Source organism: Phoxinus phoxinus, assembly GCF_949152265.1.
Source record: "Phoxinus phoxinus genome assembly, chromosome: 4".
Lineage (NCBI taxonomy): Eukaryota > Metazoa > Chordata > Actinopteri > Cypriniformes > Leuciscidae > Phoxinus > Phoxinus phoxinus.
This window is the reverse complement of record NC_136879.1, coordinates 25,644,397-25,671,514: the sequence shown is the minus strand read 5'-3', so window position 1 is coordinate 25,671,514 and position 27,118 is coordinate 25,644,397. Positions and strand designations below refer to the sequence as shown.

The following is a 27,118-nucleotide window of genomic DNA, read 5'->3' as shown; positions in this document are numbered from 1 at the left end:
CTGTCATTTTTGCAGAGTTATTAAGCTGATGTATAAATAAACGTAATTTGTTCTGAAAACACAAAAGCAAAGCAGACCTCAACTCATTACGTGTGCAAACACCGGTTGCTCTGAGCAACGCAATCTAATCGCATCAGTGGGCTGAAATAGAAAATGACTGACAGACACAATAGCCAATTAAACAGCCCAGCACCAGATATGAATAGAACAACAGCCAATCGTCTTCATGATGGGGGCGTGGCCTCAGAGTTACCTGGGACGAAGACAACTGCTGCTCGCGCTGAGTAGATGATGCTGAAATCAGATCAATGAGCAAACAGGTGTTGAGCGCGAGTATAGGTGAACAAAACGGGCTTTATCTTCGCGTCATCCTCAGGGGAAATAAAAATTAAGCGTGTATCTGCTGTCATACGGTGAGTTTCATTCTTTTTTGAAACGTCTAGTTGAAAAATAAACTTTTAGATGATTTTGGCAATCTAATTTATCATAGAACATGGCATCTGTTTATGTTAGGCTTTAATGTTGCATTGGGATGCTATTTGTTTTGAGGTTGTTATTTTTTTTATCACTCCTATAGTTTATTCTGATAAAAAAAAAAATGTTTTAGATTTTTGTACCCGTGTAATAGATAGCCTACGCGAAGGCAAACGATTACTTAATCATGACAGATTTGATTTAGTTCAAGATTAATCCCTAGATATTCCCTATATACATATTATTTGCACAAACAATTTGCTTCCATTACACACACACAGAGACAACAACAGATGATAGAAATATATAATCTGTGTATTGTCTCATGTGTACTGGAAGCAAATTCATCATAAAAACATTAGTTTATTGCTTCTTTTCATATTTCATAGATGCACATGCTGATCTATTAGTCCATATGATCAAATGTTTCTTACAAGTCATACATCTGCATGTTCATATTGTATATTTCAGAATTATTTGTGTTGATTGATGTACAGGGATAATTTATAAATGATTTCCCCCCAATTAATATCATAAGACTATAAGTTCATCATGATGTACTAATTAAAACTACCCACAGAGGTAGAATATCAGTTTCCTCTGAGGAAATGTATGAAAGAAGCTGTTTAAAATGGAAACATTTGTGATGGGTTTTCATTAAACATTTCAAGATCTGTATGGGTTTAAGTGTTTGTTTTGATGTGGAACATCTTGACCTTTTCTTCATATATTTCCATCTTTGGTTCATGTTCATATGTCAAATTATTGCACATAGAGACATTGAAGATGTCTCAAAGTAACTTATGCTGCAAATAAGAGTTGCATTGTTTAAAATGCCTATACCGCTGGTTGTTTTTTTAGTCACAAAATAAAGGTGTGAAAGACTTGGTGACAATATAAACACACCCTCTAAACAGTGTAAGCTCCAGTTGTTTAAGGTTGGTCGAGATATATAATTTTCCACCCTAATGCTCGGGATGCGTGCTGATTCTGAGATGCACCTAGCAATTAATAAATGATGGTTTTGGTGTTGCGTGAGGGGGTCTGATTTTATGCTGTGCTGTTTCTTCTCCGTTGTACCAGACCAATTATTGCTGTCAATCTGAGGCATGCTGAGTTTATAAAGCCTTTGCTCTAAGAATAACCGCATCCCTCGACCTGTCCTCCCCCCCGCTGCAGTACTCAGCTGGCTGCCGACTCCACCATGGCATCTGAAGTGGAGGACCTGCAGGGGAGGGCCAATCAGGTGACAGATGAGGTAATTCCAACAACAATGATTAAAGTAGCAAACTTCTACATTGATTTGCATTGATCGGTGTAGATCTTCAGCTGATGGTGTGTGTTTTGCTGTCCTGTTTTGGTGAGGCTGCACAACTGCTTATCAATAGGCCTACAGTGATGACATCAAACATTTTCCGTGTTGCCTTGTTAGAGTTTACTACAGGTCTCAATTATTCCCATGGTACATAGCAACCAGGATGATGATGCTAAACATATTTTATATGCACCTGCAGAATGATTACGATTCCCATTGTGACGTAGCGGGGAAAACAGAAATGAAGCCATTATTCATCACCAGATTTTCCACTGGGTGTTATATAATGGCTGAGGGACAGTTCGCCGGTCTTTATGGCAAAATTAACCCAACAGGGTTCAGACCCAGATTCAGAGTGCTTATTATTATTGTCCTGCCACTGATTAAAAAAAGTCTAATATAAAAAACAATTGGGCTGCAACAATATTACAGTGATATTAAAATACTATAAAGTCTTTCAAGTCATTTTCACTACAATCAATAATTTTCAGTACAATCTGACTGACTATTCAGTCTAATCAGAATTAAGCACATAGATTCACACTTAATAAACTGGCTGAACTGAGTTTTCAATATGTTCTTTTTAGTCAACATTGTATTTTCAATCTTTACCTCCGACAGTCCCTTGAGATCACCAGAAACTTGAAGCTTCTGTTGGAGGGGGTGAGTGATCATTATTAACAACAGCATGCATAATATGTTTAATAATTGTAATTACCTCATCCTGTGATCAGCAACAGTTGTTTTGTGTTTTGTATTGCTGATAGTAAAATATATTATCAGATCTATCTGTCCATCCATCCATCCATCCATCCATCCACCCACCCATCCACCCACCCACCCACCCACCCACCCACCCATCCACCCATCCACCCATCCACCCATCCACCCATCCACCCACCCATCCATCCATCCACCCATCCATCCAGCCACCCCACCCACCCATCCATATAAAGCTGATTTAGTTTTAAAGAATATTGCTGAATTATCTATGTCAATGTGTACTGAATAATTTGTGTAATTCTTCAACAGAGTAAAGATGCAGGGATCAGGACGCTTGTAATGCTGGATGAGCAGGGAGGTATAATGAGTTATCTTCATACATGCCGTGATTAAATAGAGATCAAATGTACAGCAGCTAAACAATGAACTAATTACTTGCAAATGCATAATTAGTTGTTCATTAATCCTGTTGCATCTCTATGACAGGTATAGCTATTATCTGTATGCTAATGATAATATGTGCAAGCAAGATGTGGGTGTATACACAATGTGTTCTTCATCTTTAGTTATTTACTCGTCTTTTGCGACATATACTGTATATACAGCCATATATGTGCATATAGAAATATGTACCATGTATTCGTTTGTATGTGCATGCTCGCATATTTCTACCCCTTTCAATTGCCCTTCCTGCTGCCACCCATGCCCTCCCCTATCTCCCCCGCATGGGCAGAACAACTGGACCGCATAGAAGAGGGCTTGGATCAGATCAACAAGGACATGAAGGAGGCTGAGAAAAATCTCATTGACATGGCCAGGTGTTGTGGGCTGTGCATCTGGCCATGTACAAAGTAGGTCTCCTCCCAGACACCTGAGCCATGGCTGGACTTTGGCAGTCAATGATGTCACCTCTCTGCCCATGCCTCTGTCCCATTGGTTAACCTGTCCTGCTTTGACGTTGCTTCCTATTTGTCTTTTTTTTTTTTTTTTGCTGTTTTGTGAGCTGATGTGAATGCAATTCCCCATGCAAACATTCAAAATGAACCTAAAATGTGTGCCACCTGTGCTCACAACAAACACAGTGTTTTTTTTGTCACAATATAATGTCTTTCAGTCATGTTTAAGTTCATATATCTGTTTTGCTTGTCGTTTTGAGCTAGAGCTGCCGTAATTGTTTAGTTGCTTGTGGGTGTGTGGCGCTTCTTGCTAAGACATCTGTTCTGTTGTTGTGTTTTTTTATCTCGTCTCCATACTTTAACCACTGAAACTCCCATACTCTGTGATCCTACCTTCCGTCATCCAGAGCAACTGGAACGGATTGAGGAAGGGCTGGACCAGATCAACCAGGACATGAGGGAAGCTGAGAAAAACCTTACAGTTCTGGGCAAATGCTGCGGTCTGTGCTCCTGTGATAAGTATGTGATGTTTGGAGGGGCTCGGCTTCTAGTATGCTTGCATGTAAACTTTGCATACCTCATTTGTGTCATTTTATGCCAGTGGTTGCGTATGTGAACTCAAAAAATCACAGTAAACTAGTTGGATACATACGTGTGTGTGTGTGTGTGTGTGTGTGTGTGTGTGTGTGTGTTATGTATTATTGCCCTAATAAGTAACGTTGTGAAAGGAGTAATAATACCATTAAAAAAAAATTACCCTCACTGGTCTTTACCATTGAACTCATGAAACTCATGACTTAAACTACAGAAGTATGCTGATCAACTCCAACCCAATATAAAATGTACTGTGATTTTTGTGTGGTTCATTCAAAACAGATGCAACACCAAATAACTGTGTCGTCAGAGTCCGCAATTACTGCCTAAATTTCACAGATAATATCTCAAGGTATAGGTTCTTGACAACATAAATGACCAATTTAGGTAACTTTGTGTCTTTCTCATGGTTTCTCTCAGATTAAAGGACTTTGAAGCAAGTGGGGCGTATAAGAAGGTGTGGGGTAATAATCAAGATGGGGTGGTGTCTAGCCAGCCCTCCTCTCGAGTGGTGGATGAGAGAGAGAAGATGACCATGAGCGGTGGATATATTAGAAGGTGCCAGGACTTTTGACATTACCATTTCTTTCTCAAATATATAAATAAGCGGTTTGGTGGATATATTTATAATTGATATACTTAAAACAGAGAAGTTTTTCCTTTGAATTTTCCGTGTATAGACGACACCATTTTCAAAACGATCCACATTTACATTTAGTCATTTAGCAGACCCTTTTATCCAAAGCGACTTACAACTGAGGACTACAGCAAGCGAGTCATCGTGAAGAGGCAAAAACAACGCAAGAAGTGCTCAAAATACAAAGTTCAGGCATTGCTCAGAGTAGCATAAGCCAAACAAGGGAGGATTAAAGGAAAGGGTTTAAAAAAAAAAAAATGATGTCAAGTGCTCACGGAAGAGATAAGTTTTCAGTTGTCTTTTGAATGTAGTCAGGGATTCTGCATTCCGGACAAGGGTAGGGAGATCATTCCACCAGCAAGGAATCGTGAATGAGAATGTTCTGGAGAGTGATTTTGTGGCTCTCTGTGATGGTACCACGAGCCGGCGGTCATTGACCGATCGCAGGCTTCTGGTAGGGATGTAGACTCGTAGAAGGGAGCTGAGCCTGTGGTCGATTTGTAAGCAAGCATTAAAGCCTTGAACTTGATGCGAGCAGCGAGTGGTAGCCAGTGCAGAGAGATGAACAGAGGAGTGACGTGGGCCCTTTTGGGCTCGTTGAAGACAAGACGGGCTGCAGCATTCTGGATCATTTGTAGAGGTTTAGTTGCACATGATGGAAGACCAGCCAGAAGAGCATTGCAGTAATCAAGCCTAGAGATAACCAAGGCCTGGGCGAGAAGTTGTGTTGCATGCTTAGTTAGGAAAGGCCTGATCTTCCTGATGTTGTGCAGTGCAAACCTATCCACATTCCACCGATCCACATTCACACGGATCAACGAAAACAACTAAAAATGCTGTATTCTGCTGCTAGGCCATTAGATGGCGATGAAACACTATAGACTGAACACGTAATGTGCATGACGCATCTGCTTGACGTCATCGTCTTTAGAGATTTGCATTTTTGTTGTTTACACAGAGACCATTTTCTAAAACTTACACTTTCAACCCGTTTTCAAAAGCACCCAAAACACTGTTGTCGTGTAAACGAACGGCCAAAACACATTAAAAGTGTTACGTTTTTAGTTGAAAACAGTGTCGTGTAAACAGCCCCTTAAATACAGGAGACAAATAAAGGTAATTAAACACGACCAGTTGAGCAGAATGACTAATCAAATGAGTAACAATGGCAACTAATAACGAACTCAGGCTGGCAAGAAAAGGCAAAGACATACAACGTAACTGTAGCCAGCCTTGATGGAGACCCACGGAGGAGACGAAGGAGGGAGAAGCCATGGCAGGGATCTTCTTGATGAGGCCATTGGGATGACTGATGACGACCGGACTGGCTCGTAGGTGTGTGGCATAAGGGCGATGTCTGACCCAGGCGGAGCCGGTGGTTCGAGGGAGCCCGGTGAAGCCGGAAGGCCGAAGGTTTCAGGTGGAGGAGTCAGGGTGATGAGCCGAGGAGGAACGACGGGATAAGCGGCCGGAGGCGGAGCCAGGGGATCCACTCGCCCAGGGGTAGCTGGCCCATGGTATGCCTGAGATGGATCTACGTCGCCAAGGGGATGCCGAGGAGTAGTAGAGGGGCTGACGGGAGGCAGCGGAGACTGGTTAGAGGAATCAGGTGATAAGAGGCGGGAGAGGGAGGCCGGGTGGGACCAGCGGAAATTAAGTGTGGCGAGCAGGACGAGGGCCGTGGGAGAACTGAGTGAGGCCGGTGGCGTGATTAATGATAAGCGACACCTGCGCAACACACCGGTCTCACATCTCTCACGGAGGAGCGGAAGCATAAAGGAGGAGCGGCGACAGTGAAGAGTGAGAGAGGAACAGGCCTGGACTTATGTTGTGTTTTGTTTATGTTTTATTATATGTGACAGCAGTCGTCCATGAGGGGCTGCTGTCGTTTACTTTAATTTGTATTTGTTTATTTTATTATTAAAGTATGTAAACAGTCGCCGCAAGCGGAGGGATAATATAGTGATCAACAGTCAGTTGACAGTGTGTCATTGACTTTTTGTGTGCGATCTGTTTTACAGAGTGACAAACGATGTAAGAGAGGATGAAATGGAGGAAAACTTGGCCCAGGTCGGCAGTATCCTTGGCAACCTCAGAAGCATGGCACTTGACATGGGCAATGAAATCGACACTCAGAATGTCCAGATTGAACGCATACAGAGCAAGGTCAGTGTTTGGAAAGGGTTCAGAGACGTCTGTTATACAAAGAGCAGCTGAACCTATTTATATTAACCATTCTTTGTTCTTTGATTCTGTTTTTTGCAGGCCATGGTCAATGAATCCCGCATCAATGAGGCCAACCAGAGGGCCACAAAGCTAATATCAAGATAAAAACATGGGATTTTCCTTTGTTAAACATGTTTACAGTCTTCTGTAGGAAAATGTGCATACAAAATGACACAAATGATTAGGTTATCCATCTTTAAAATTACTAGGCTATTTATGGAACTTGGATGACTGCATACTGATATGACAGTAAATTATTCATATTATTATGTTCTGACAACATAGCTTTATTTTATAGAAAAATTAAAAGAATGTTAATATACTGTAACTAGTCTTGTGATTTAAACATGTATTGTACATAAAATGTTTTAGACTGCTAACTTGTTTTTTAAGCCTCCAGAACACTTGTGGGTGATAACAGCTCACTAATCAGACTGTCTTAAAGTTGTATTGGTAAATGTATTGTCTTTGTTTACTTTGAGTAACTTTTTAAAAAAATAAATCCATAAATCCAAGGTGCTTTTCCTGATTGACAAACATTTTTTCTGCTAAAAATGGCCTACTTGCTTAGGTTCCTCAAATAGCATACTTATTTGTTTATTTATTTTATTTATTTGCATTCTTATTAAATCAAAAGTAATACTAAAATATAATAAAATGAACACTCTTTCCAATTATATTATTAGTTTTGTTTCCAACCTTTTTTCTTCTGCGATGATAGGGACTGGCAGACTCAGTCACCATTCACTGAGATTTTATCCTTTTACAATGAAACTGGTTACTTCTCTAACATTATCCTAACTAATCTTCTTCTATGATCCACGGAAGAAAATAAATGACCAATTTTTCATTTTGGGGCGAACTATCCCTTTAAACCGTTAGACAAATCTCAACGTAGCTTTTTTTCCAGACTCGTGCTGGCATATTTGAGGAACTCTCACTACACCCACCTACCGGTTGCTGCAGGCAATTACAATGCCACTCCCCGTGTCTGAGAAAGAACCTCAAGATGGTGGCGTGTTATTGCCATGGTTATTGCATGGCCACATCATCAGTGAACTGTTTAAATAATGGTATTTTTTTTTAAACAAACACTCAAATATTGAATTTCATTTGGTTGCCTTCCAAACTTCCGCTTAGATATGCATGATACTCAATGAGTACATTGATGACGACCTGAGAACCACAGAAGAAAGACAATAGAGACGCAACACAATTTAATGTTTCTAATTTAATCTCTTCAGATGTATTAAGGCCTAAATTAATTCCAGTATTTCTTACTAGGAAGAATTTACCATTATGATGTGCATATATAAAATGATATGCCTTTAAATTATGTCAAACCTATGTTTTAAATATTACATTAATATCAGACAAGAAAATCACAATTTTTATATATTTCCATTTTTTTTATATAAATGTTGGAGCGCCGGATATAGCCTCGAAAGTTACTATACAGCCTATCAGAGTGGGTGGGGGGTGGAAGCGTACAAAGTCCACAAATATTTTACGCGATATATTCAACTTGTATGTGTATTAAATGCAACTTAAATTTACGTTTATTTAATTGTGAGTTGCACATTCACATGCTTAGACTGGGCCACAGGGTGTTCGTGTGTAGTTAGGAATGCTTCCACACAGTCAGGCACAGGGAAGGATTACTATAGAATGTTGGCGAACTATCGTTGTGGAGGGGGAAAAACACGTAGAGCTGAGTCTGCGCGACGCAGGGGATCACTGCCTACGAAGTTTATCGGGCAAGACTACACCGACAAATCCTAGGACACATTCGACCACACTGTAGGTAATTACCACCCAATCTATCACTTATATCAATAGCAAGAAAGTTATTCGCCGTTCTGATGTACGCAGTTTAGATTTGACGCTAAATTCGTTCGTAAATAGGTCTACGAAATGCGTGCGTAGTCCATTTTCCTACTCGGCAGGCTAGCAACAAACAAAATACAAATCCGTTAGCGTTTCCTGGACGATTGTTTGCTTATTACGAAAATGGAATCTATCTTTACGTGTAACGTTATGACTATGAGCCAATACTGTACGCGAGATATTACAGAAATGGCAGATTTGAACGCTCGAGATACACGCCGTGTGTCCGTGATGGCGTTCGCTCGATTCTCTCTGTTCCTATTGCTCTCTGACGATTAGGCAGGACAACAACAAAGAAGCAGGAAGCATATGGGCACACCGGCGAGGCGGTGTGAGATCACGCCGCAATTAGTCGTAACAGTTAATTTAAAGTAAAAGGGTCCTAGAAAAATGTGGATCTGTGCTTTTCCCAAATAATCTCTGTCTGTGGCTGTTCTGTCCTTTTAAAGAGCAGAACACAAGCAGCAGTCATCACATTATTAATCATAGGGATAGTAAATACACACACACACACACACATTAGTAGGCTACTTGTAATAAAAAAAAAAACAGTAATAGTGTGGTATTTTTATTTCTGTGATGCCAAGCTGAATTTTCATCAGCCATTACTCCAGTCTTCAGTGAAATCATTCTAAATATACTGATTTATTATCAATGTTGGAAACAGTTGTGCTGTTTTTTTAAAAAAAACCTTTCAGGATTCTTTGATAAAGAAAAATACCAAAAAAGTAGCATTTATTTAAAATATAAATCTTTTGTAACAATATACTCTACCTTTCAAAAGTTTGCGTTCAGTCATTTTTTTCCTTTCTTTTTTTGAAAGAAATTAATACTTTTACTCAGCAAGGATGTGTTAAATTTATAAAAAGTGTTTATATTTATATAAATATATTTTTACTTTTGTATTTAAGGCAAGTTGAAGAGGATGAACAAGTTAAATGCTGCTGCTTTTGGATGAATAATAATAATTTTATATTTTATTTATTATTTCAGCCATATAATTCATGGAAACCTTCTGATGGATGCTGTCTAGAAGCACAGTTTGATTTGGTTTGTGATTGGTAGCAGCGAAAGTTTTCGAAGGAGGAAGGATGTCGGAATTTCTGCCATACCCTTACAGAGGGCCAGGAGGTGCTTTGATGCGCTTTAAGAAAAGGAAGTCACGGTTCACATTCCAGGAGGTTGAACTGCTGCTCAGCGAGGTGCAGAAAAAACGGCATATTCTAGTTGGTAAGACACAGACACACCTTTTTATCTTTATATCACATAGTGCAAATGGACCTGACAGCGATTTGAAAGTATGTAAATGATGCTTTGCATACATGAAGGATTCTAGTTAAACGAACTCATGCCTTCAACAGGAAAGTTCAACAGGGGCATTTCGAAGGATCTGAAAAACCGCACTTGGGCGGATCTGACGGCACGTATCAATGAGGTCAGCGAGTGTCACAGAGAAATTATTGAAGTCATCAAGAAATGGGCAGACCTCAAATGCGACACCAAACGGAGGGTGGCTGCTATGAGGGCATCGGGAGCCACGGCTACCCAAATCGCACAAGAGCTGTCACCCATAGAAACCATGGTGCACCAGATCCTTCAGATGTCTAACCTTAACAAAAATGTGAGCAGTTTGGCAATTGATGACCAAATGGATGACGAAGACGAAGACATTCCAGGTCTCTCTGAGATACCACATAGCTCCTCACACATGGCAAATGGCAGGCCCCATTCGTTCGGTTTACCAATGCCACCTCCTTTCCACACTAGTATCCCAAGCAAAGTAGATATGGTGCTTCCCACACACATGATGTTTAGCGGTGAGTTTCTTTTTTTAGTGAGTAAGTTCAAGGTGATTCATTACTAAACGTTTAAATAATAAGTTGGTAAATTTGTTTTTGTAATGATAGATTCAGCAGTGCCTCTTATAGACCTCCAGACTGACACGTCAGAAAAGGAAGGTAAGTAATAATGCAGAGCTACTTGCCATGCGTTTTAAAAATGCATCAAAAATGTATAAAAAATGCAGTTCGTACATAAAGTGAAATGCATCTCTTCTACGATGAGCAGGTTTTTAATTGAAAAACTTTTATTCACTATGTGGTGCAATTCCCTAAAAACATGATGAATTTTTATTTATAAATATATTATATTGGAAAAAAAGAAAGGAAATTACAGTATATTTAACTTTTTTTTGAAAACCTTAAAAAAATTAATGTCAATGTAAAAAAAAAAGAAAAAAGGTTCTTGTTTATTGTAGATAAATAATGACAGGTCTTAGTCATCGTATATGTTTTTCATGTATAAAGGAAAAATGTATATTATTGTTAAAAAAATAAATAAATTGGTCACTTTTTTTGTCATAAATCATAAAAAAGGTGCATATCCAAATAAAAAACGGTTTCTATTTCAATGCTTATAATTAGCATGAACATGTTTCTGTTCCTTCCAGGTGGTAACATGCAGTTTATTGAAACCGGAAACCAACCAAATCAGAATCCTGTTGTCATCCCTGGATTCCTCAGCCGTCCCATTTCTGAGAAGATTCAAGTTCGAGAAAAGCCTAATCACAACACATTTAACGGGCCTTCAGCTGCCAGGACCTCGACATTTATTGCACCTTCTGGGGCCGGCTCATCATCATCATCATCACGTCCAGCTCCTGTTGGAATCCCTCCCCAACCTGCTTCCGTGGAACCCCGCAGTCTGCAGGAACGTTTATCCCAGAGTGCCTCCCTCAGCCTGCAGGAACAGCAGGGCACCACACTGCTGATAGGGTCGCTGTCTCGCTCGCTGGAGTGTGTTGCGGAGTCGGTGCAGAAATTGGTCCACGCCCAGCAGCAGTATTCACGTGACACCTTACAACTGCAGCGTGAAACACTCCACGTCCTACGTGACTTCTCCTCCAACGCCTTGACTCTCCTGCAGGACAAGTTCAACGGACATCCGTAGCTTCTGAACACCGCAACGCTATCGACTGCTACAACTGGGAGCAAGTTACATAAGCAGTGAATGCTAATAGCACAGAAAATACAATAAGCTGAGGATATTGTGACACTAGAGTTTATGGCAATCTTTAAATATCTTATATATTGAGTTACAGAGCTGACAGGACTAAAACGTTTTCTCTGTTCATAACATAATAACCAAAATGAGAAGCATTGCGAGCTGTAATAGGTTCTTTGTAGAGTTCCTCATATATACTGAATGATATTTTCAGTAGATGACTGGGTCTCATAGACTGTTTGGACCAATTATGTGCTGTTATGCAGGTAATATAAGAGGCAAAATGTATTTAAAAATTGACTGGTAATTTAAGATAATTATATTTGTGGTGCTTTTTAACATATTGCGAAGTGGCCATGAAGTTGGGTGGTTTTAATTTATGTAATCAGATTTTACAGTCTTCTTTATTTGGGTTTGCTACTCTGAAATTCTTTTAAATCAGTTTCTGGCTCAAGCATTGCTTGGACAGATCTGCTGTAAATGTTTTAATCTTTTAGCCAATGTGCATTATCTGTTATTAGTAGTTTCTCTTCACTTGAATTTCCAAAGACTCCTTAGTGTGTTGTTTTTTTTTCTTCTCCAGATGCGATTTTGAATTGTGATTGAAGGCGCATTATTTTAGATGTAGCTCCTATGGACCTGTGTTTGATCTCCCAGAAATGAAAAGTCAGCGCACTGTCAAAATATGTCTCCTACTTTAAAACCCAATGTCAAAGATGAAAATAAAATGTATAATTTGAAATATTACTTTAAAAATCAGTATTGTGTTTTGCTTCTTTTGATTAAGTGTGACAGGTAATCAGGAAAAGTGGAAAAAATGGGTTTTGGCTTCCGTATGTAATTTTATTCGTGCTCTACACAAAAAGTATTCTCGTCACTTGATAAACTTAAGGTTGAGCCACCGTAGTCACTTGGACTATTTTAACAATGCCTTTACTTTGAAGGAGTGAGACAGCTCTCAGATTTCATCAAAAATATCTTAATTTGTGTTCTGAAGATGAACGAAAGTCTTACACGGTTGGAACAACATGAGGGTAAGTAATTACTGACATAATTTTCATTTTTGGGTGAACTAACCCTTTAATAGAGTAGGCCTAATGTTTTCTAAGTGTCAGTGCAGGGACATCAAAGAGTCTTAAACAGCCACTGATTGTCGTCCGTTACTTATTCCAATTACATGACAAAAATTGTAGTTATAGCAACATAATCTAATTGCTCATTTAATGTAATCTTATTACTTTTGACCTACCTCATTTATAACATTGAACTGCAGGGGGTTCGTGAGTTTAATGAAAAGCTATCATGGAAATTTAAAATGATAATAAAACTGCCTTCCAAAGACAGCAATACGTGCGATTTCATAAAACTAGAGGACTTTCTGAATTATTTTCTTTTTTAGAAAGGAAAATTTTAAAATCAATTATCTGTGATTGATTTACTGCCATTTTGTGAATAAATGTTATCAAAAAGTAAAAGAAACTAGGCTAACTGTCTGATTATGCGTATTCTTATATGTTATGTAGTCAAATTACCCAGCACTGGGTGGGATGTTTGAAACATTTTAATAGATTTGCGATGATGATAAAGTGGGAAAGTGTCCATAGTCCAGCAACATTTTTTAATTTACCATGTGGAAGCTTTATAAAGTGAGAGGAAGGTTATTTGTATAATCTACTTTGTTAACAGATGTGAGAGAGAAAAAACCTGTTGAAGTTACTTATGAGATTTTGACTAAACAACGATTAGGCCTACTCTTGAATCCACTCTCAACACTGGTTTCTCATAAAGGAATACGAAAATGTCCACTAGATGTCACTGTTGCACTTTTGCCAAGTGTAGGAGAACTAGTGGGGGGAGAAATCAATTTACAAATGGACAAATAGACCATTAAAATACATTTTTATAAATATATTTAACATCAGTTAAATACATCAATTAAGTAACAATTATTAAAACTAATAGTAAGATATGATAGGAAAATTAAGAAAAGGCCGTCCTGACTGAAACTGCATCTTGTGATCTTCCCCATTTCTCCAGATTTTCATAAACTTCATCTGGTAGAGCTGGATCCTCGAGACATTTCATACAAAGGTATGCGGATGGTAATAGAGAGAAATAACAGTCTAGAATACACTGCACACAAAATTTTTCTTTTCATTTCATTACATTCATCTTTTCATGCACTTAAATAGTTTGGTTGTCTTATGTTATCTTTATTTTTAGGTTAGTCCAGATTTGACACGCAGGACATTTTAAACAAATAATAATCATAAAAAGGGTTAAAAGGCAGTAGTCAGAAAATAAAGTATAAACATAAAGTACTTGCACTCAGCGCAAAACTTTTTTCATTATTTTGGCTTCACTGGGCCGAATAAGTCACTTTTTAAAGTTTCATTATTATCAAATTAAAATCAGGCAACAGAAGCATTGTAAACTTTTTTTTTTAGTTACTGTATCTTCAAAATACTTCAGTATGTTATTTCCACAACAAAATTTTCTATATTATTATTTGTGATGATTGACGAGTTTGCAGTTTCCACCAACCCTGTAAGATAATTCATACATTTATTACAATTCATGGATGGCAATTGCATTGCAAAGTTACACTGATGATAATGTATTATTTGTGTACTTACACATTTAGCTTGGCTTTCACCAGCCATCATGCCAGGTTTAGATGTTTGTATAATTCACATTTTTTCTTTAAAAAACAAAACAAAACAAAAAAACACAATACAATATAAATACATATATAAATATAGAATGAATCATCAGTAAATATTGTATATTATATTAGAGTAGAATAACAGAGGCTCAAATGTACATAATTTACAGTATTGTTGAAACGTTTGGGGTCACTTTAATTTTTTTTTTATAATTTATATATACTTTTATTCAGCAAGGATACAATAAATCAATCAAAAATGAAGCATTTTTCAAATAAATGTTGTTCTTTTTCACAAAAATATTAATCAGAACATTGAATCAACATTGACAATAATAATGTTTCTTAAGCACCAAATCAGCATTAAAATGATTTCTGAAGGATCGTGTGACACTGAAGACTGAAGTAATGATGCTGAAAATTTGCTTTGCCAGCACAGGAATAAACATTTTGAAATATAATAAAACTGCATTTTAATTTTTTACTGCATTTTAATCAAATAAATGCAGCCTTAGTGTGAAAGAGACTTCTTTCAAAAAATCTTAATGACCCCAAACTTATCAACGGTAGTGTATTAATTTTGGTACAATAAATGTACTAATCCAAAGTGTTTATTAAATCAACAACAAAATGACTGTTCAGATTGTTGAGGCCGCACAAGTTTAAAATATCATTATCAGCACGGTGACTATACCTCATGCCACTCGAGTGTCTTTACAGGAAGAGCCAGATGACAGAGCGGACAGCTGCTTATCTTATTCAGGTCCATGTCAATGTTTCTGTCTCTCTTTGTCTTTTGCAATGCTGAGAAGGAGAAATCTGCAGCGTCTGAAGCACTGGCATTTCCAGCTTTGAATTTTTCATCCGAGTCATCATCCTCGTCGTCGTCTGCATTCTGGAAAATCTGGTACTTGCAACGCAGCTAGTAAAACGGAATAATAAAAGATTTGCTGCGTTAAAAAGGAGATTTTCATAATTACTGTACATAAATAATATCTTATTTCCTTATTTTACCTGGTGATCCTCCAGTTTGTCTGAGGAAATGTATGTCAGACAGTTCTGACATTGCAACATCGGCTCTGGAGATAACAGATATCAGTATTTTACAATGAAAATACCCAGAACTTGGCAATACTAAGACCTAGAACATATCCATGTTTAAAACTGATAGTGTCTTGAGCTAACCGTCAGTGTCAGATGCATCTTCTTCAGGGACAAGGTCCTTTGAGGTCGCTGGAGTGGTAGTTGAGCAGATCTGAGCGTGATCAAGCTGGTCCCTCAGTTTGACATAACGGTCACAGTCGGAGCAGAGCTCGGTCCGACTCCCACAGGACACTCTGTGCTCTTTCAGGTTGCTCAGAGGAAGCTCGAGCTGACAAAACTCACAGACCTGAGGTCTTTCGGAGCACTCGTCTTTCTGAAAGACAGAAACAACAAAGGAATAAGTGGGGGGAAAAACACCCGGAGCTCATCAGCTTAGATAGGTGTAAGATTAAATATTCACCTGGTGGTCCAACAAATGCCTTCGCTCCATCTTTTTATTGCACATCTTACATTTTACCTGTAAGACATGATGAAAAGGAGACCACCAACAGTATTTTAGAGGAGGGAGATTGCAATGATGAGTAAAAAGCAAGTCAAGTGGAAAAAGTTCAGTAGGAAAATGCATCAAAAAACGTGTTTTGTGTGTGTGACAAACAGGGCTAAGAGCTTGTAAAAAGGAGCATAGATCAGAAAGTTAACCAGTGTTGAGTGGTGTGGTTATGACCTGCGCGTGCTGTTCGGTTTTATGCTCCTCCAGCTGATCTCGAGGGATAGTGTCATTGCAGTCAGGGCATTTACACAGAAACCTCTTACAGTGTGGTTCATGGAGGTCATAGTTTGCCTTTGCCACCTCTTTATTGCTGCAAAAAAAAATTAAAAGAGACTCTTTACAGAGACTGGAGGATGGAAACGCTTGGGTTGTACATGCACTGTTTTCTTAACGCATGAACCAAAAAAAAAAAAAACTACACAAATGCATAAAGTGGGTCAAAATGACCCGTATTGGAATGAATGGTTTTCTTCAAAAATAAGCGTCTTATTAATTAGCTAATTAATTAATTAGTTAAAATAATTGATGATACACAAATGTTTTAATATCAAACATGCTTATTTGTCCACTTTGTTCCTAATATACATTAAAGATGATTAAAAAAAACAGCTGTACTATTTTTAAAACGATCTCTAAACTAATATAGATCTAAAGTATATCCCCACATTTCTCACAGAGCATGTGGAAATTAAATTAGCTGACAAAGGCACCTTTCTAAGCATAACTTTTAGGCAGAGTTTGCACCTCTTCATTTGTTTGAACCATCAGCTGTCCTTTCCTGTAGCTTTTCATCTACTGCATCTTAAATCGCATACTGTTTGAGAATATTATTATTGACAAATGTATCCAAAAATACTGTGTTGAGTCAAAGTTCCCCATATGATTTATGAAAATTACATTGATGAGGGTCAGAAACAAGTTTTTAGAAGAATTCATGGAATATCAAACAAACAATGTTTTCATTGATAAATAATCAATTGAAGGATGCTGGGTCAATTTGATCCCCTTTATGCATTATAGAGTTAAAGGAACAGTTAACCCAAAAACTTGCCATTATTTACACATCAGCGTTGTTCCAAAACCTATATGACTTTTTTCTAAAGAACACAAAATACTTTTAAGAAGAATAAGCACTCCTTTTTTTAATATAATGAAAGTGAACTGCGTTTCATTTCATAATGTTTTAATATAATGAAAGAAACTTGGGATAAATAAAAAAAACTATGCATGGGGCCTTCATTCATTCATTCGTGAATGAATCATTCTTTTGAGTCATTGAATGAAACGGTTGATCGAGTTCATAAAAAAGGTCTGAATCATAGATGTCTGAACGGGACTGAATGGAAAAGGATAATTGATGTGATGTGATGTTATGTATGATTGATTTTTGATATAAAATGCAGAATTGTTTTATAGATTCAAGTGTTTCTGTATCATTTTGTATTCCCCTATTGTTATTTCAATAAAAAGAGAACGGATCTGAATGATTTGTTCGCGAATCAGAATGATCCGATTCTTCAGTTCAACACTGACTCAATGAACCAGTCACAGCTTTAAGAGCTCACTAGAGGTTTTTAGAGTTGTTATGAGTTAAATTGGCTCGTTTCTCGCATAAAGCTATCATATAGCTTCATGAGATTTGAATGGAGCACGAGTCATACTTCTATGATACGTAGATATTATGCGTTTGTGTTATTTTTTTCATAAAAGCTGCAGTCATGTTGGATACCTTTCCAAAATCCACATGTTGTGATCGACGGAAGGAAGAAATAAGTCCTACGGTTTTAGAAGGACATGGGGGTGAGTAATATGATGCTAGAATTGGTCATAAACTTCCAAACAAGGTATAATAGCTAACAAATTAAGTGTTTAGGTCAATTAGGTAAGTTAGCCTATGTAGCGGTAACGTTACAATTATTCAATAATCAATCCTGTTCAATTTGAATGATTCAGCAAATCACCAAAGCAAATTAAATGCGTCGACAATAGGCCTATAGTTAATTCAAATTCACAATTTTTATATTCACGTAACGTTAAAGTTTCCTGTCAGCCATAGCTGGCCCCCATGGAAATAGTTTCACTTTGTTAAATTTAGGCCACAGTTATCAACACGATTAAGAAAAAGTCATTATTGTTGTGTAACTTAGCCTAGCTACTAAATAAGTAGATTTTTTTTTTTCGTTTCTAATGCTGTGGCTACTGTTGACAGAGAGAAATTTGTCGTGATGATATAACTTAGTCTAAAACTCGACGAACACGATATCATTTGTTTGCATTGTCAATGAACATAAATAGACGATCTTAAATCTCTATGCAATATGTTTACAATACATTGTAAAACACTCACCAGTGAGTACACAGAATCAGTTCTTCAGTGTCCATAGTTAGACTATAGGCTGAGATGATGACTGGGTTTACTGTGTTGGATTTGTTGATTTCACTTACTCTGAACCGAAAGTAGAACCGAAACTTAACAGGTGTCGTAAATAACATCTTCTCGCTAAAAGTCTCTTGTTTTCTAACAGTACAACATTCATATTGCCTTGTGTTGTGGTGAAAAACAGTCAACACTTCACTTGACATCTAGTTGCAATGTCTCATCTTCCATAACTCCTGCAGTTTCATTAGCCAATCACAGGTATTTATAACATGGCTCTTTACCATGGTTACAGTATTGTAACTATATTTCTGTAAAATAGAAAAATAAATGAATGCCATAATTGTCAGTAAAACACATGATCCTTCAGAAATCATTCTAATATGCTGATTTATTTTCCATGTTGGAAAAAGGTTTACTGTTGAATATTTTCAAGATTATTTGATAAATAAAAAGTTAAAAAGAACAGCATATTTAAAATAGAAATATTTTGTACTAATATATAGCCTACAGTATTGTTTTTCTTTTTTAAGAAAATTAATAGAAGATGTATATTGCTAGAAAATATTTATTTGGAATAAATGCTGTTCTTTTAAAAAATGTATTCATGAATCCTGAAAAAAGTATCAAAAATTAAGCAGCTCAAGTTTCCAACATTTATAATAAAATCGACATATTAGAATGATTTCTGAAGGATCAGACTGGAGTAATGGCTGATGAAAATTCAGCTTTCCATCACAGAAATAAATTATATTTTAAAGTATATTAAAATAGAAAACCATTATTTTAAATTGTAATAGTATTTCACAATAAAACTTTTTTTTTCTGTATTTTTGATCAAATGAATGCAGCCCTGGTGAGCATAAGGTACTTCTTTCAAAAACATTGAAAATAGTAATGTTTCCAAACTTTTGACCGGATCAGACTATGATCCATCCCTATTCTTTACAATGGCAATTATCATCATTGTTTACTATATTGTATTACAATAGGAGATATTTTTAAAGAAATGATTAGTCCACTTTTATTTAGCAAGGATGCATTAAACTAATCAAAAGTGACATTAGAGTCATTTATAATGTTAGGCTACTAAGGATTTCTATTTGAAATAAATAATGCTCTTTTGAACTTTGTAAAAAAAAAAAGAAAGTACAACAGCACAAATGTCTTCAAAATTGATAAATGATAATGATACAAAATGTTTTTTTGAGCACCAAAACCAGAATGATTTCTGACGGATCACTAACACTGAAGACTGGAGTATTGATGGTGAAAATTCAGCTTTGCCATCACAACAAATTACAGTTTAAAATGAAAAAATACAATAGAAAACAGTTATTTTAAATTGTAATAATATTGCACAATATTACTTTTCATTTTATTTTTGATTAAATAAACCTTGCAACCTTGGTGAGCATGAGAGACTTTCAAAAACATTTAAAAAACTTACTGATCCAAACTTTTGAAATGTATAGTTTATATACAGTTGTAGTCGAAATTATTCCACTTCCATTGCAAATCAGGTTTAATGTACACAGACTTTCAGCTGTTTGCATTGCACAATTCAAACAAAAGTAATTGAAATAGCTCAACAAAACAAATGTCTAGAGATGCACCAATTACAATTTTCTAGGCCGATTCCAATTTTTCAATGAGTTTGACCTGCCTATACCGATTTTAGCCGATTCCGATTAAATTTTTTCTAACCACTTTACAGCACACACAAATATTTTTTTTTTTATAAAACACCAAATACTTTTACCCAAACTGAATAATAAAAACAAGTTTAAATCGGTACATTTTCTATAAATATTTTGAGTCTTCATTTTCTTTTCTGACATAGCCTACTCCAGTGCTTGTTAAAACTTTTTTTGTGTGAAATCATATTTATTTTGTCCATCAAAAGTGTGCTTTCACTTTAATTAAAAAATAGAAACCCGCGCTTCTCTGCTGCTCACGCGACGCTCCTGCTTGACGCTCACGCGCTGCTCCTGCTCCCGGTGTAAACGCACTCATTGATTAACATGCATGGCGAAAAAATATGCGCCGCTTGCGGTGTGCAACGGCCGTAATTCACGAGGTTTCCTTCATATGCGTTCCGTGTGCACGTGTGATGCTGATGTTACGCGATGACCGGCATAAAATCGGCATATGTCAGACTGACCGGCCGGTCGCCGGTCATGGCCGATCACGTGAAAATCTGACAATTCCGATGATCCGATTACCAGCCGATCAATCGGTGCATCTCTAGTTTCAAGAGGTGTCCCCAAATTTAATTGAAAAAACTTTTAATGACCAGTCTCAAAAATGTTCAACCCCTTCATGGCAAACATCTTTAGTATGCATCTTTTTGCTGTTATGATGTTTTATCATGGATTGGATGCACGTTGATCTACTTCAAAACAGAAACGGCCATTCACTGTTCGCCATTATGAAGCTTGGAACAGCCATGGACGTTTTAAAAACAACTCTGATTGTATTCGTCTGAAAGAAGAATGCAGGGCTCCAAACAAAAAAATCAAGTAAGGAGCCAATGGCTCCTATAGGGGGAAAAAACAGGCGCCAAATAATTTTTTTAAGAGCCACATAACAATGCATGTACTTTAGTCACCCTGTTGTGTGTCTCTCCTCTTCTTACAGTTTCAGCATTTTCATCTTGTGAATGTTCTGGGAACTGAAGCTTATTTGGGAACTGAATATCACTTCCGACTTATGAACTATATACAGTCAAATAATTTTTTTAATATAATAAATAATAAATTCCCGCAGCTCGCATGCACGAGAAACTGCACGTGCTAACGGTGGAGTCTGTGGAGCATTCTTCGCGATTATGTGATCGCGTGCATTTTTATGCTTGTTACTGTCCCCGTGTTTTCTCACAGTGTCTTTTTTTTTAAATGGTTAGTTCCTGTAATGAACTCCGTTTTCCCCGCTATTTCTTTGCCCGTTCTTGAACAAAAGTCACAAAAAAAAATTTGTGTCTCGTGATCATACCTCAGTAGGGCTGCACGATTTTGCCCAAAATGATAATCACGATTATTTTGATCAATATTGATATCACGATTAATTATCACGATTATTTGTTGATTTGTCACATAGCCTAATTATAACTGCTTTTTACATTCATATTGTGCTACATTTCCTGCTAATGTGCATCAAAATAAAATGGGTCCTCTTATTCACCAAAATTCAGTGCATCTCCAGAATAAATAAAAATAAATAATGTATTAATATTTTAAATTGTATTTATATTTTATATACATTGTATTTATAATAATTATTAGGAATAGGATAGACTAGAGATATTATCTTCTGTTATTATTCTTATTCACCAAAATTCAGTGCATCTCCAGAATAAATAAAAATAAATAATTTATTAATATTTTAAATTGTATTTATATTTTATATACATTGTATTTATAATAATTATTAGTATTGACTAGAGATATTATCTTCTGTTATTATTATTATTACCTATTATTACATGGCTTGGTTAAATTCTAATGTAGAATGCAGTATATTATTTCTTGATAAGACACAGTTGCCATGAAAAACAGCGTTGTCATGGACACGGAAGCAATACAATCGTTTTTAAATCAATATTTTGTGTCAAATTATTGATTTATTTGGAAGGTACCCATGTAAGCGGGATCCCGATGTCAGTTAATAAAATTCTGTAGTTGTTATTTGAAGTCTCTCGCGCACTATTGCTCGCGCCCAGACACACTCGGTCTCTCTCGCGCACTATTGCTCGCGCACAGACACACTCGGTCTCTCTCGCGCACTATTGCTCGCGCGCAGACACTCTGTCTCATCTCGTCCAGTTCGCTTCGCTTTTGTCCAGTCCGGCAAAACATTCTAGTTTCTACATCTAGAAACTAAGCTGTGCGGTGCAGGGAACAACTCTGATTATTGGCTCGTCATGGAGCCAGCGCTAGATTGGCTTTGCAAAAAAAAAAAAACTTTCATATGGAGCGTTCTATGAACAGAATGACGCATTTAAAATATCGCATATTTTTTGTTAGCAGGTGTGTCATGCAGTCTGGTCTGGTATAATGTGTCTGGTGATTGACAGAGATGAGGATTGCTTGAAGAAGTCCAATATTTTTCGCTTTGACATTTTTTTTCTGGCGCGAAAGGTGACATTCGTTTTACCCGTTCATATTTTGGCGCTTTCACTCAGTTCACACAAAGCGTCTCATTTCATGACGTTAACAAAACAAATGAAGCGATAGGCTACTGGTTATAAAACATGCATGTATGATGCAGATTTTACAATCAAAGGGAGTAAATTTGTATTGTCGCCAATGGCGACCTTGGCAGAAATTTCACTCGCAAATAAATATATTTGGTCGCAAATGCGACCATTTTAGTCGCAGTTTGGAGCCCTGGAATGTCATACACCTATGGCTTGAGGGTGAGCAAATCATGGGGTAATTTTCATTTTTGGGTGAACTAGGCCTATCCCTTTAATGTGTTCTGGCTCAAGCACACCTGGTGCAACTAATGAAGCCCTTGATTAGTTGCTACAGGTGTACAACACTTGTTTTGCAGATTTGTGCAGTTGTGAAGGATTCTATTCGGGGGATGAATAATTTTGAGACTGCAGAAGTCATTAAAAGTTGCATTATCAGTTGAATTTGTGGAAACCTCTTGAAATATTTGTTGTGTTGAGCTATTTCAATTATTTTTGTTTGATTTGTTCATTGCAAACAGCTGAAAGTCTGTAAAGCTGCAATGAAACATGATTTGCTACAGGGGTTGAATAATTTCGATTACAACTACATATAGAGGGGTATGTTTCATAAGGCTATTCCTGAACAAGATATTTGAATCCGTTGTTTTGTGGTCAGTTTTGTAATGCACCCAAAATACACATAAATGATTTCACATTTTAACCGTTGTTTTTAGCCAGCCTGTTTCTACGAGAAAGGAAAACTTCAGGCTTCTGTTTGTATTGCATGCATCCAAGCTATAGATGTTACCCTCCCGAGTGAAGTATAGTTTACTCATTTACAATGCGTATGCATTAATATGGAGTTCATGGTGTTCAGCTTTGTATCTTCTCTGGATGACTATTGCTCAACTCACGTATACTGTCACTTTAGTGAAACATTAGGAGTCTGAGAGACTGCTGGATGGATGTCCCTGGTTGGCCCCATTAGCAGATCACTTATGTTGACTCTGTAGTTCAAGATTTTATTGAGCTGTTAGTTTTAAAAAAAAATTCTCAAAATAATTGAACAAGGCTTTTGTATCAAGGCCTCGGAGACATCTGACATCAGCAGCTAATGGATGTTTGTCAGCAGAAACCGCACAAGAGCAGACAGCTGTGTCACGCCAGGGGAATCACAGTAATTACGGTATTGAGTTTCGCGTTTTCACTATCACCGCAGATGGGTGTGGACAGAGGACTTAACACAGACTGGTTCATTCCCTAATTCCGCCTGAGTGGGTCAGCTGTCGCCTGCAATGTCTGACCAGAATTGTGATCAACATTAGAGGTGCCACCAGGGTAATCTGGCCTGATGTTGCTTTACATAAACAAGCAAATTATTTAAGGGTAGGATTGTTTGCTGCAGGCCTGTTTTTCTTGTATGTTTGTGTGTGTGTGCGTGTGTGTGTGTGTGTGTGTCCTCGTTATATAATACTAAAGTTCACAAGTCCTTGCTGCACCAGTCAGACCAGCACCACAGTTCAAAGCAAATAACAGGGTTGTTTTATCCTCAATTCAACATTTACAGAGAGTGGAGTTCTGGTCTTACATAGGTAAGCTCTCTTTTCCTTTGATTTATATGATCAGTTTCTGATCACTGCTCTAGATCAGATTGCTTTTATGAGCAGATCTGGGACATCTGATCTCAGAGTCCAAAAAAGAATGCATGAAACTTAATATTGTTTTAATGCATCGCAGACCAGTATCACAACAATTTCACAATAAAGTGACCTTGGGATTGTTATTTGGTGACGGTTATTAAGATGCATTTTATGCACCTTTAATTTATCCTATTTCAATAATAATAATATTGATAATAATAAACTTTATTTGTATAGCACCTTTCATACGAGAAATTATGTTAATTTACTAAATAAATCCATTGCAATAAGCACATTAATTTAATTGTATTCATTTACTGTTATAATGTATACATTTTAATTTGTAATATATAATTAAAGTAACCTACTTATTATTTACTTATTTATAATATACATCAAAATAATGCAGTTTTTGTTTAAAAAATAAAATACATATATACATATTCAATATTGATAAACAAATCAAAATTATTTATTTATTTATTTATAATTGAAACAATTTATTAATATATTTGTATTCACATTAATGCAAATAAACATTAGTATACATAAAATACAACAACACAAAATGTAAATTTAAAATAAGAAAACATAATACATAGAATACTTCATAACATCACTTGCGAGTTAAAAGCTAAAGTAAAAAGATATGCTTTCTTTTAGTATATTGTATATAGTATTTAGTATATTGTAATGTAGATATTATAGTATATTAAATAATATACTAATGGTATAACAGATAGCATACAATATATAATATAGTATATTGTAAAATATATATTTTATTGATTAAACACACCCTTTTTTATTTGCTAACATGTCTACAGCCCATCTTACATTGGGTTTGTTGGCATATACACTCGAATTAAACTACAAGCTGATGGATTTCTTTTCAGAGGGAAGTCACACCTCTAGCTGGCTGTCAAACATTGCAGTGCCATATGCTAATTTTTAAGTCCTATAAAATCTGGTCATATCATTGCAGGGAAAAGAACAGGTTGATAAAATGTGAAACCTTATGTGAAATTGCTGTCATTTTCGGGTTAATGCTATATATACATATGTTCATTCAACCAAACCTTATGGCAGAACTCCAAAGAACATTTCCAAAGAGGGTTACCAAGGCAACCCCAGAAAGTGAACCAATTAGAAGGCGCAATGGCTCTCAAACACTAAACTGCCAAGAGATTGAAGGAGATGGAGACAACAGCTCTAAACAAACGGACAAATGAAAGAACCAGGTAATGATCAACAGGCTCTTTTAGTGGAAGATTGCAGGGTGAGCGAGGATCGGGGTTGATTCGGTTTTCTGGTTGTAACGTTTCTAGAAAACTCATCAGTTATGGTTCATATTTATGACGCACTGCTCGTGAATCCAGATTATTGATGTTCCTCCAGTACGTGCGGATGAGAGAGAGAGTTCTGTGTGTGTGTGTGTGGACATTGATCTGACTGGACCCCAGCGGTGGCTGACTGCATTGACCACATGCTGTTATAATGCTGGCCAGTGAGGCACATGTGTCTGCATGTGAAGAAACTACAGATCCATGTTCTCGTTGTATTGCATGGCTTACTGTGAGAACTTGAGCTCTGAACTGTTTGTTTCCTTTGCTGAAGATGCATTTACACAGACGCTAGTACTCTATTTACTCTGATGCTGCAGAGAGGCGACATAATTTTTTCTATTTTCTAAGTGTAACTATTATCGCCCAACTCTTTATAGAAAGTTGGATATATACTTATGTATATATATTTACCGGTACTTGGATATATGTACGCAATGCATACAGTGCGTGATATATTCAGGTTTCATTTGCTCGATTGCACTGTAAAAACAATTCAATGATCAAAAAGTTATGACAGCATATGTTTTTACATTGCTTAATAAGTTAAGCAATTTTCAACTAATTTTAAGACTAATTTCAAGTTTAATGTAATTTAAGTTAAAATGACTTTAAAAAAATTAGGGCAGCAACTTTTTTTTATAGTGTGCTTGTTGTCGCAACATGTAAAATATATTATCCAGCTGTAATCTGCTAAATGTGACTATTAAAAAATTATAAACATTATATAAACCTCATGATTGAAACAATATGTATGTATTGTGAAAAACTATACATACATTTAAAAAAAGAAAATGCATTAATACAGAAATTGCAATTGCCAAAATAATGTTATACAGTAAAATGTATGTTTTAAATATGAAATTATAAATAAAAATAGTAAATATAAATGTATAGCATATTCTGCCGTGACTGGCCGCTATGATGCTGCATGTAACTCTTGGGATGCATAATATAATGGCACCATCAGCTGATAGTAGAATTTTTTTTTCTTTTAATTCATCGATATCTGTTTTATATTGCATATAGAATATCGTCTGACATTGGACATTTCATTGTGCACACTCATTTAAAGTTAATCTTTAAAAACACTTATTTGGGAACACTATTAAATGAAATCTTTAGCCAATCTCAAAATGATTAACCGTTTACATATTGTACATTATAATTTTGTGATACCTAAATTAACTTGTAGCATTTAAAATTATTGATTTAAATGTTTAGTGTTTTATAATAATGCAGAATTTGAATATCAGGCTTTTACCATTGGCCATAGCATGACTAAAATAATTACCGATATTACCTTTTTGGTAACGACCATATTTCTAAAACCAATGCATCCCTAATTAACACAGAACCAAAGTAGTAGCATCAGATACAAGGGCCTTATAAGCTGCCATAAATCTGTTGAATTTTAGATGCGTTTAAATCGAAAAATTCAATAGAGGTGCTTTCTGCCCCCGAGTTATTAACCTTATGCCTTTCTAGCTTTGTATATGAGTTCGCCTGTGCCATAAATCTTCTGTAAGGTTGGCTTTTGTGGCTCTTTTAATTTAACATCTGAGGA

General features: G+C 36.5%; 4 protein-coding genes across 9 annotated transcripts in view; 3 read left to right on the top strand and 1 right to left on the bottom strand.

The window, feature by feature from the left end:
• Positions 1 to 226: 226 nt before the first annotated feature.
• Positions 227 to 7,415, top strand: LOC306997945 (synaptosomal-associated protein 25). 2 transcript variants are annotated; one of them, XM_079611580.1, is made up of 8 exons: positions 227 to 413; positions 1,558 to 1,732; positions 2,411 to 2,452; positions 2,822 to 2,870; positions 3,816 to 3,927; positions 4,423 to 4,560; positions 6,661 to 6,805; positions 6,905 to 7,415. In XM_079611580.1, exons 2-8 carry the CDS (start codon positions 1,679 to 1,681, stop codon positions 6,968 to 6,970), a joined length of 606 nt encoding a protein of 201 aa, XP_079467706.1. In that variant the 5' UTR covers positions 227 to 413; positions 1,558 to 1,678; the 3' UTR covers positions 6,971 to 7,415. The 2 variants fall into 2 exon arrangements, with proteins under 2 accessions (XP_079467706.1, XP_079467707.1); XM_079611581.1 differs by having other exon boundaries at positions 278 to 413; positions 1,654 to 1,732; positions 6,905 to 7,384.
• An 891-nt stretch (positions 7,416 to 8,306) lies between these two features.
• Positions 8,307 to 12,502, top strand: LOC306996573 (uncharacterized protein). Of its 2 annotated transcripts, none has more exons than XM_079609237.1 (5): positions 8,307 to 8,665; positions 9,746 to 9,982; positions 10,114 to 10,569; positions 10,660 to 10,710; positions 11,202 to 12,502. In XM_079609237.1, exons 2-5 carry the CDS (start codon positions 9,844 to 9,846, stop codon positions 11,699 to 11,701), a joined length of 1,146 nt encoding a protein of 381 aa, XP_079465363.1. In that variant the 5' UTR covers positions 8,307 to 8,665; positions 9,746 to 9,843; the 3' UTR covers positions 11,702 to 12,502. The 2 variants fall into 2 exon arrangements, with proteins under 2 accessions (XP_079465363.1, XP_079465362.1); XM_079609236.1 differs by having other exon boundaries at positions 8,307 to 8,669.
• A 1,445-nt stretch (positions 12,503 to 13,947) lies between these two features.
• Positions 13,948 to 18,640, bottom strand: xaf1 (XIAP associated factor 1). Its single transcript, XM_079609239.1, has 8 exons — positions 18,362 to 18,640; positions 16,189 to 16,324; positions 15,925 to 15,981; positions 15,606 to 15,837; positions 15,435 to 15,499; positions 15,115 to 15,342; positions 14,392 to 14,456; positions 13,948 to 14,300 (listed from the first exon to the last, which is right to left on the bottom strand). The coding sequence occupies exons 1-7, from the start codon at positions 18,595 to 18,597 to the stop codon at positions 14,418 to 14,420; spliced, it is 993 nt and encodes a 330-aa protein (XP_079465365.1). The 5' UTR covers positions 18,598 to 18,640; the 3' UTR covers positions 13,948 to 14,300; positions 14,392 to 14,417.
• rap1gap2a (RAP1 GTPase activating protein 2a) overlaps positions 17,505 to 27,118 on the top strand; it is an 80,762-nt gene continuing 71,148 nt past the window's right edge. For 2 of the 4 annotated variants that reach the window (XM_079609208.1, XM_079609207.1), the window contains exon 1: positions 17,505 to 17,814. The gene's annotated coding sequence lies outside the window, so the exon portion shown is untranslated. The remainder of the gene's footprint in view (positions 17,815 to 27,118) is intronic. The other 2 variants (XM_079609206.1, XM_079609222.1) reach the window with 2 other exon arrangements.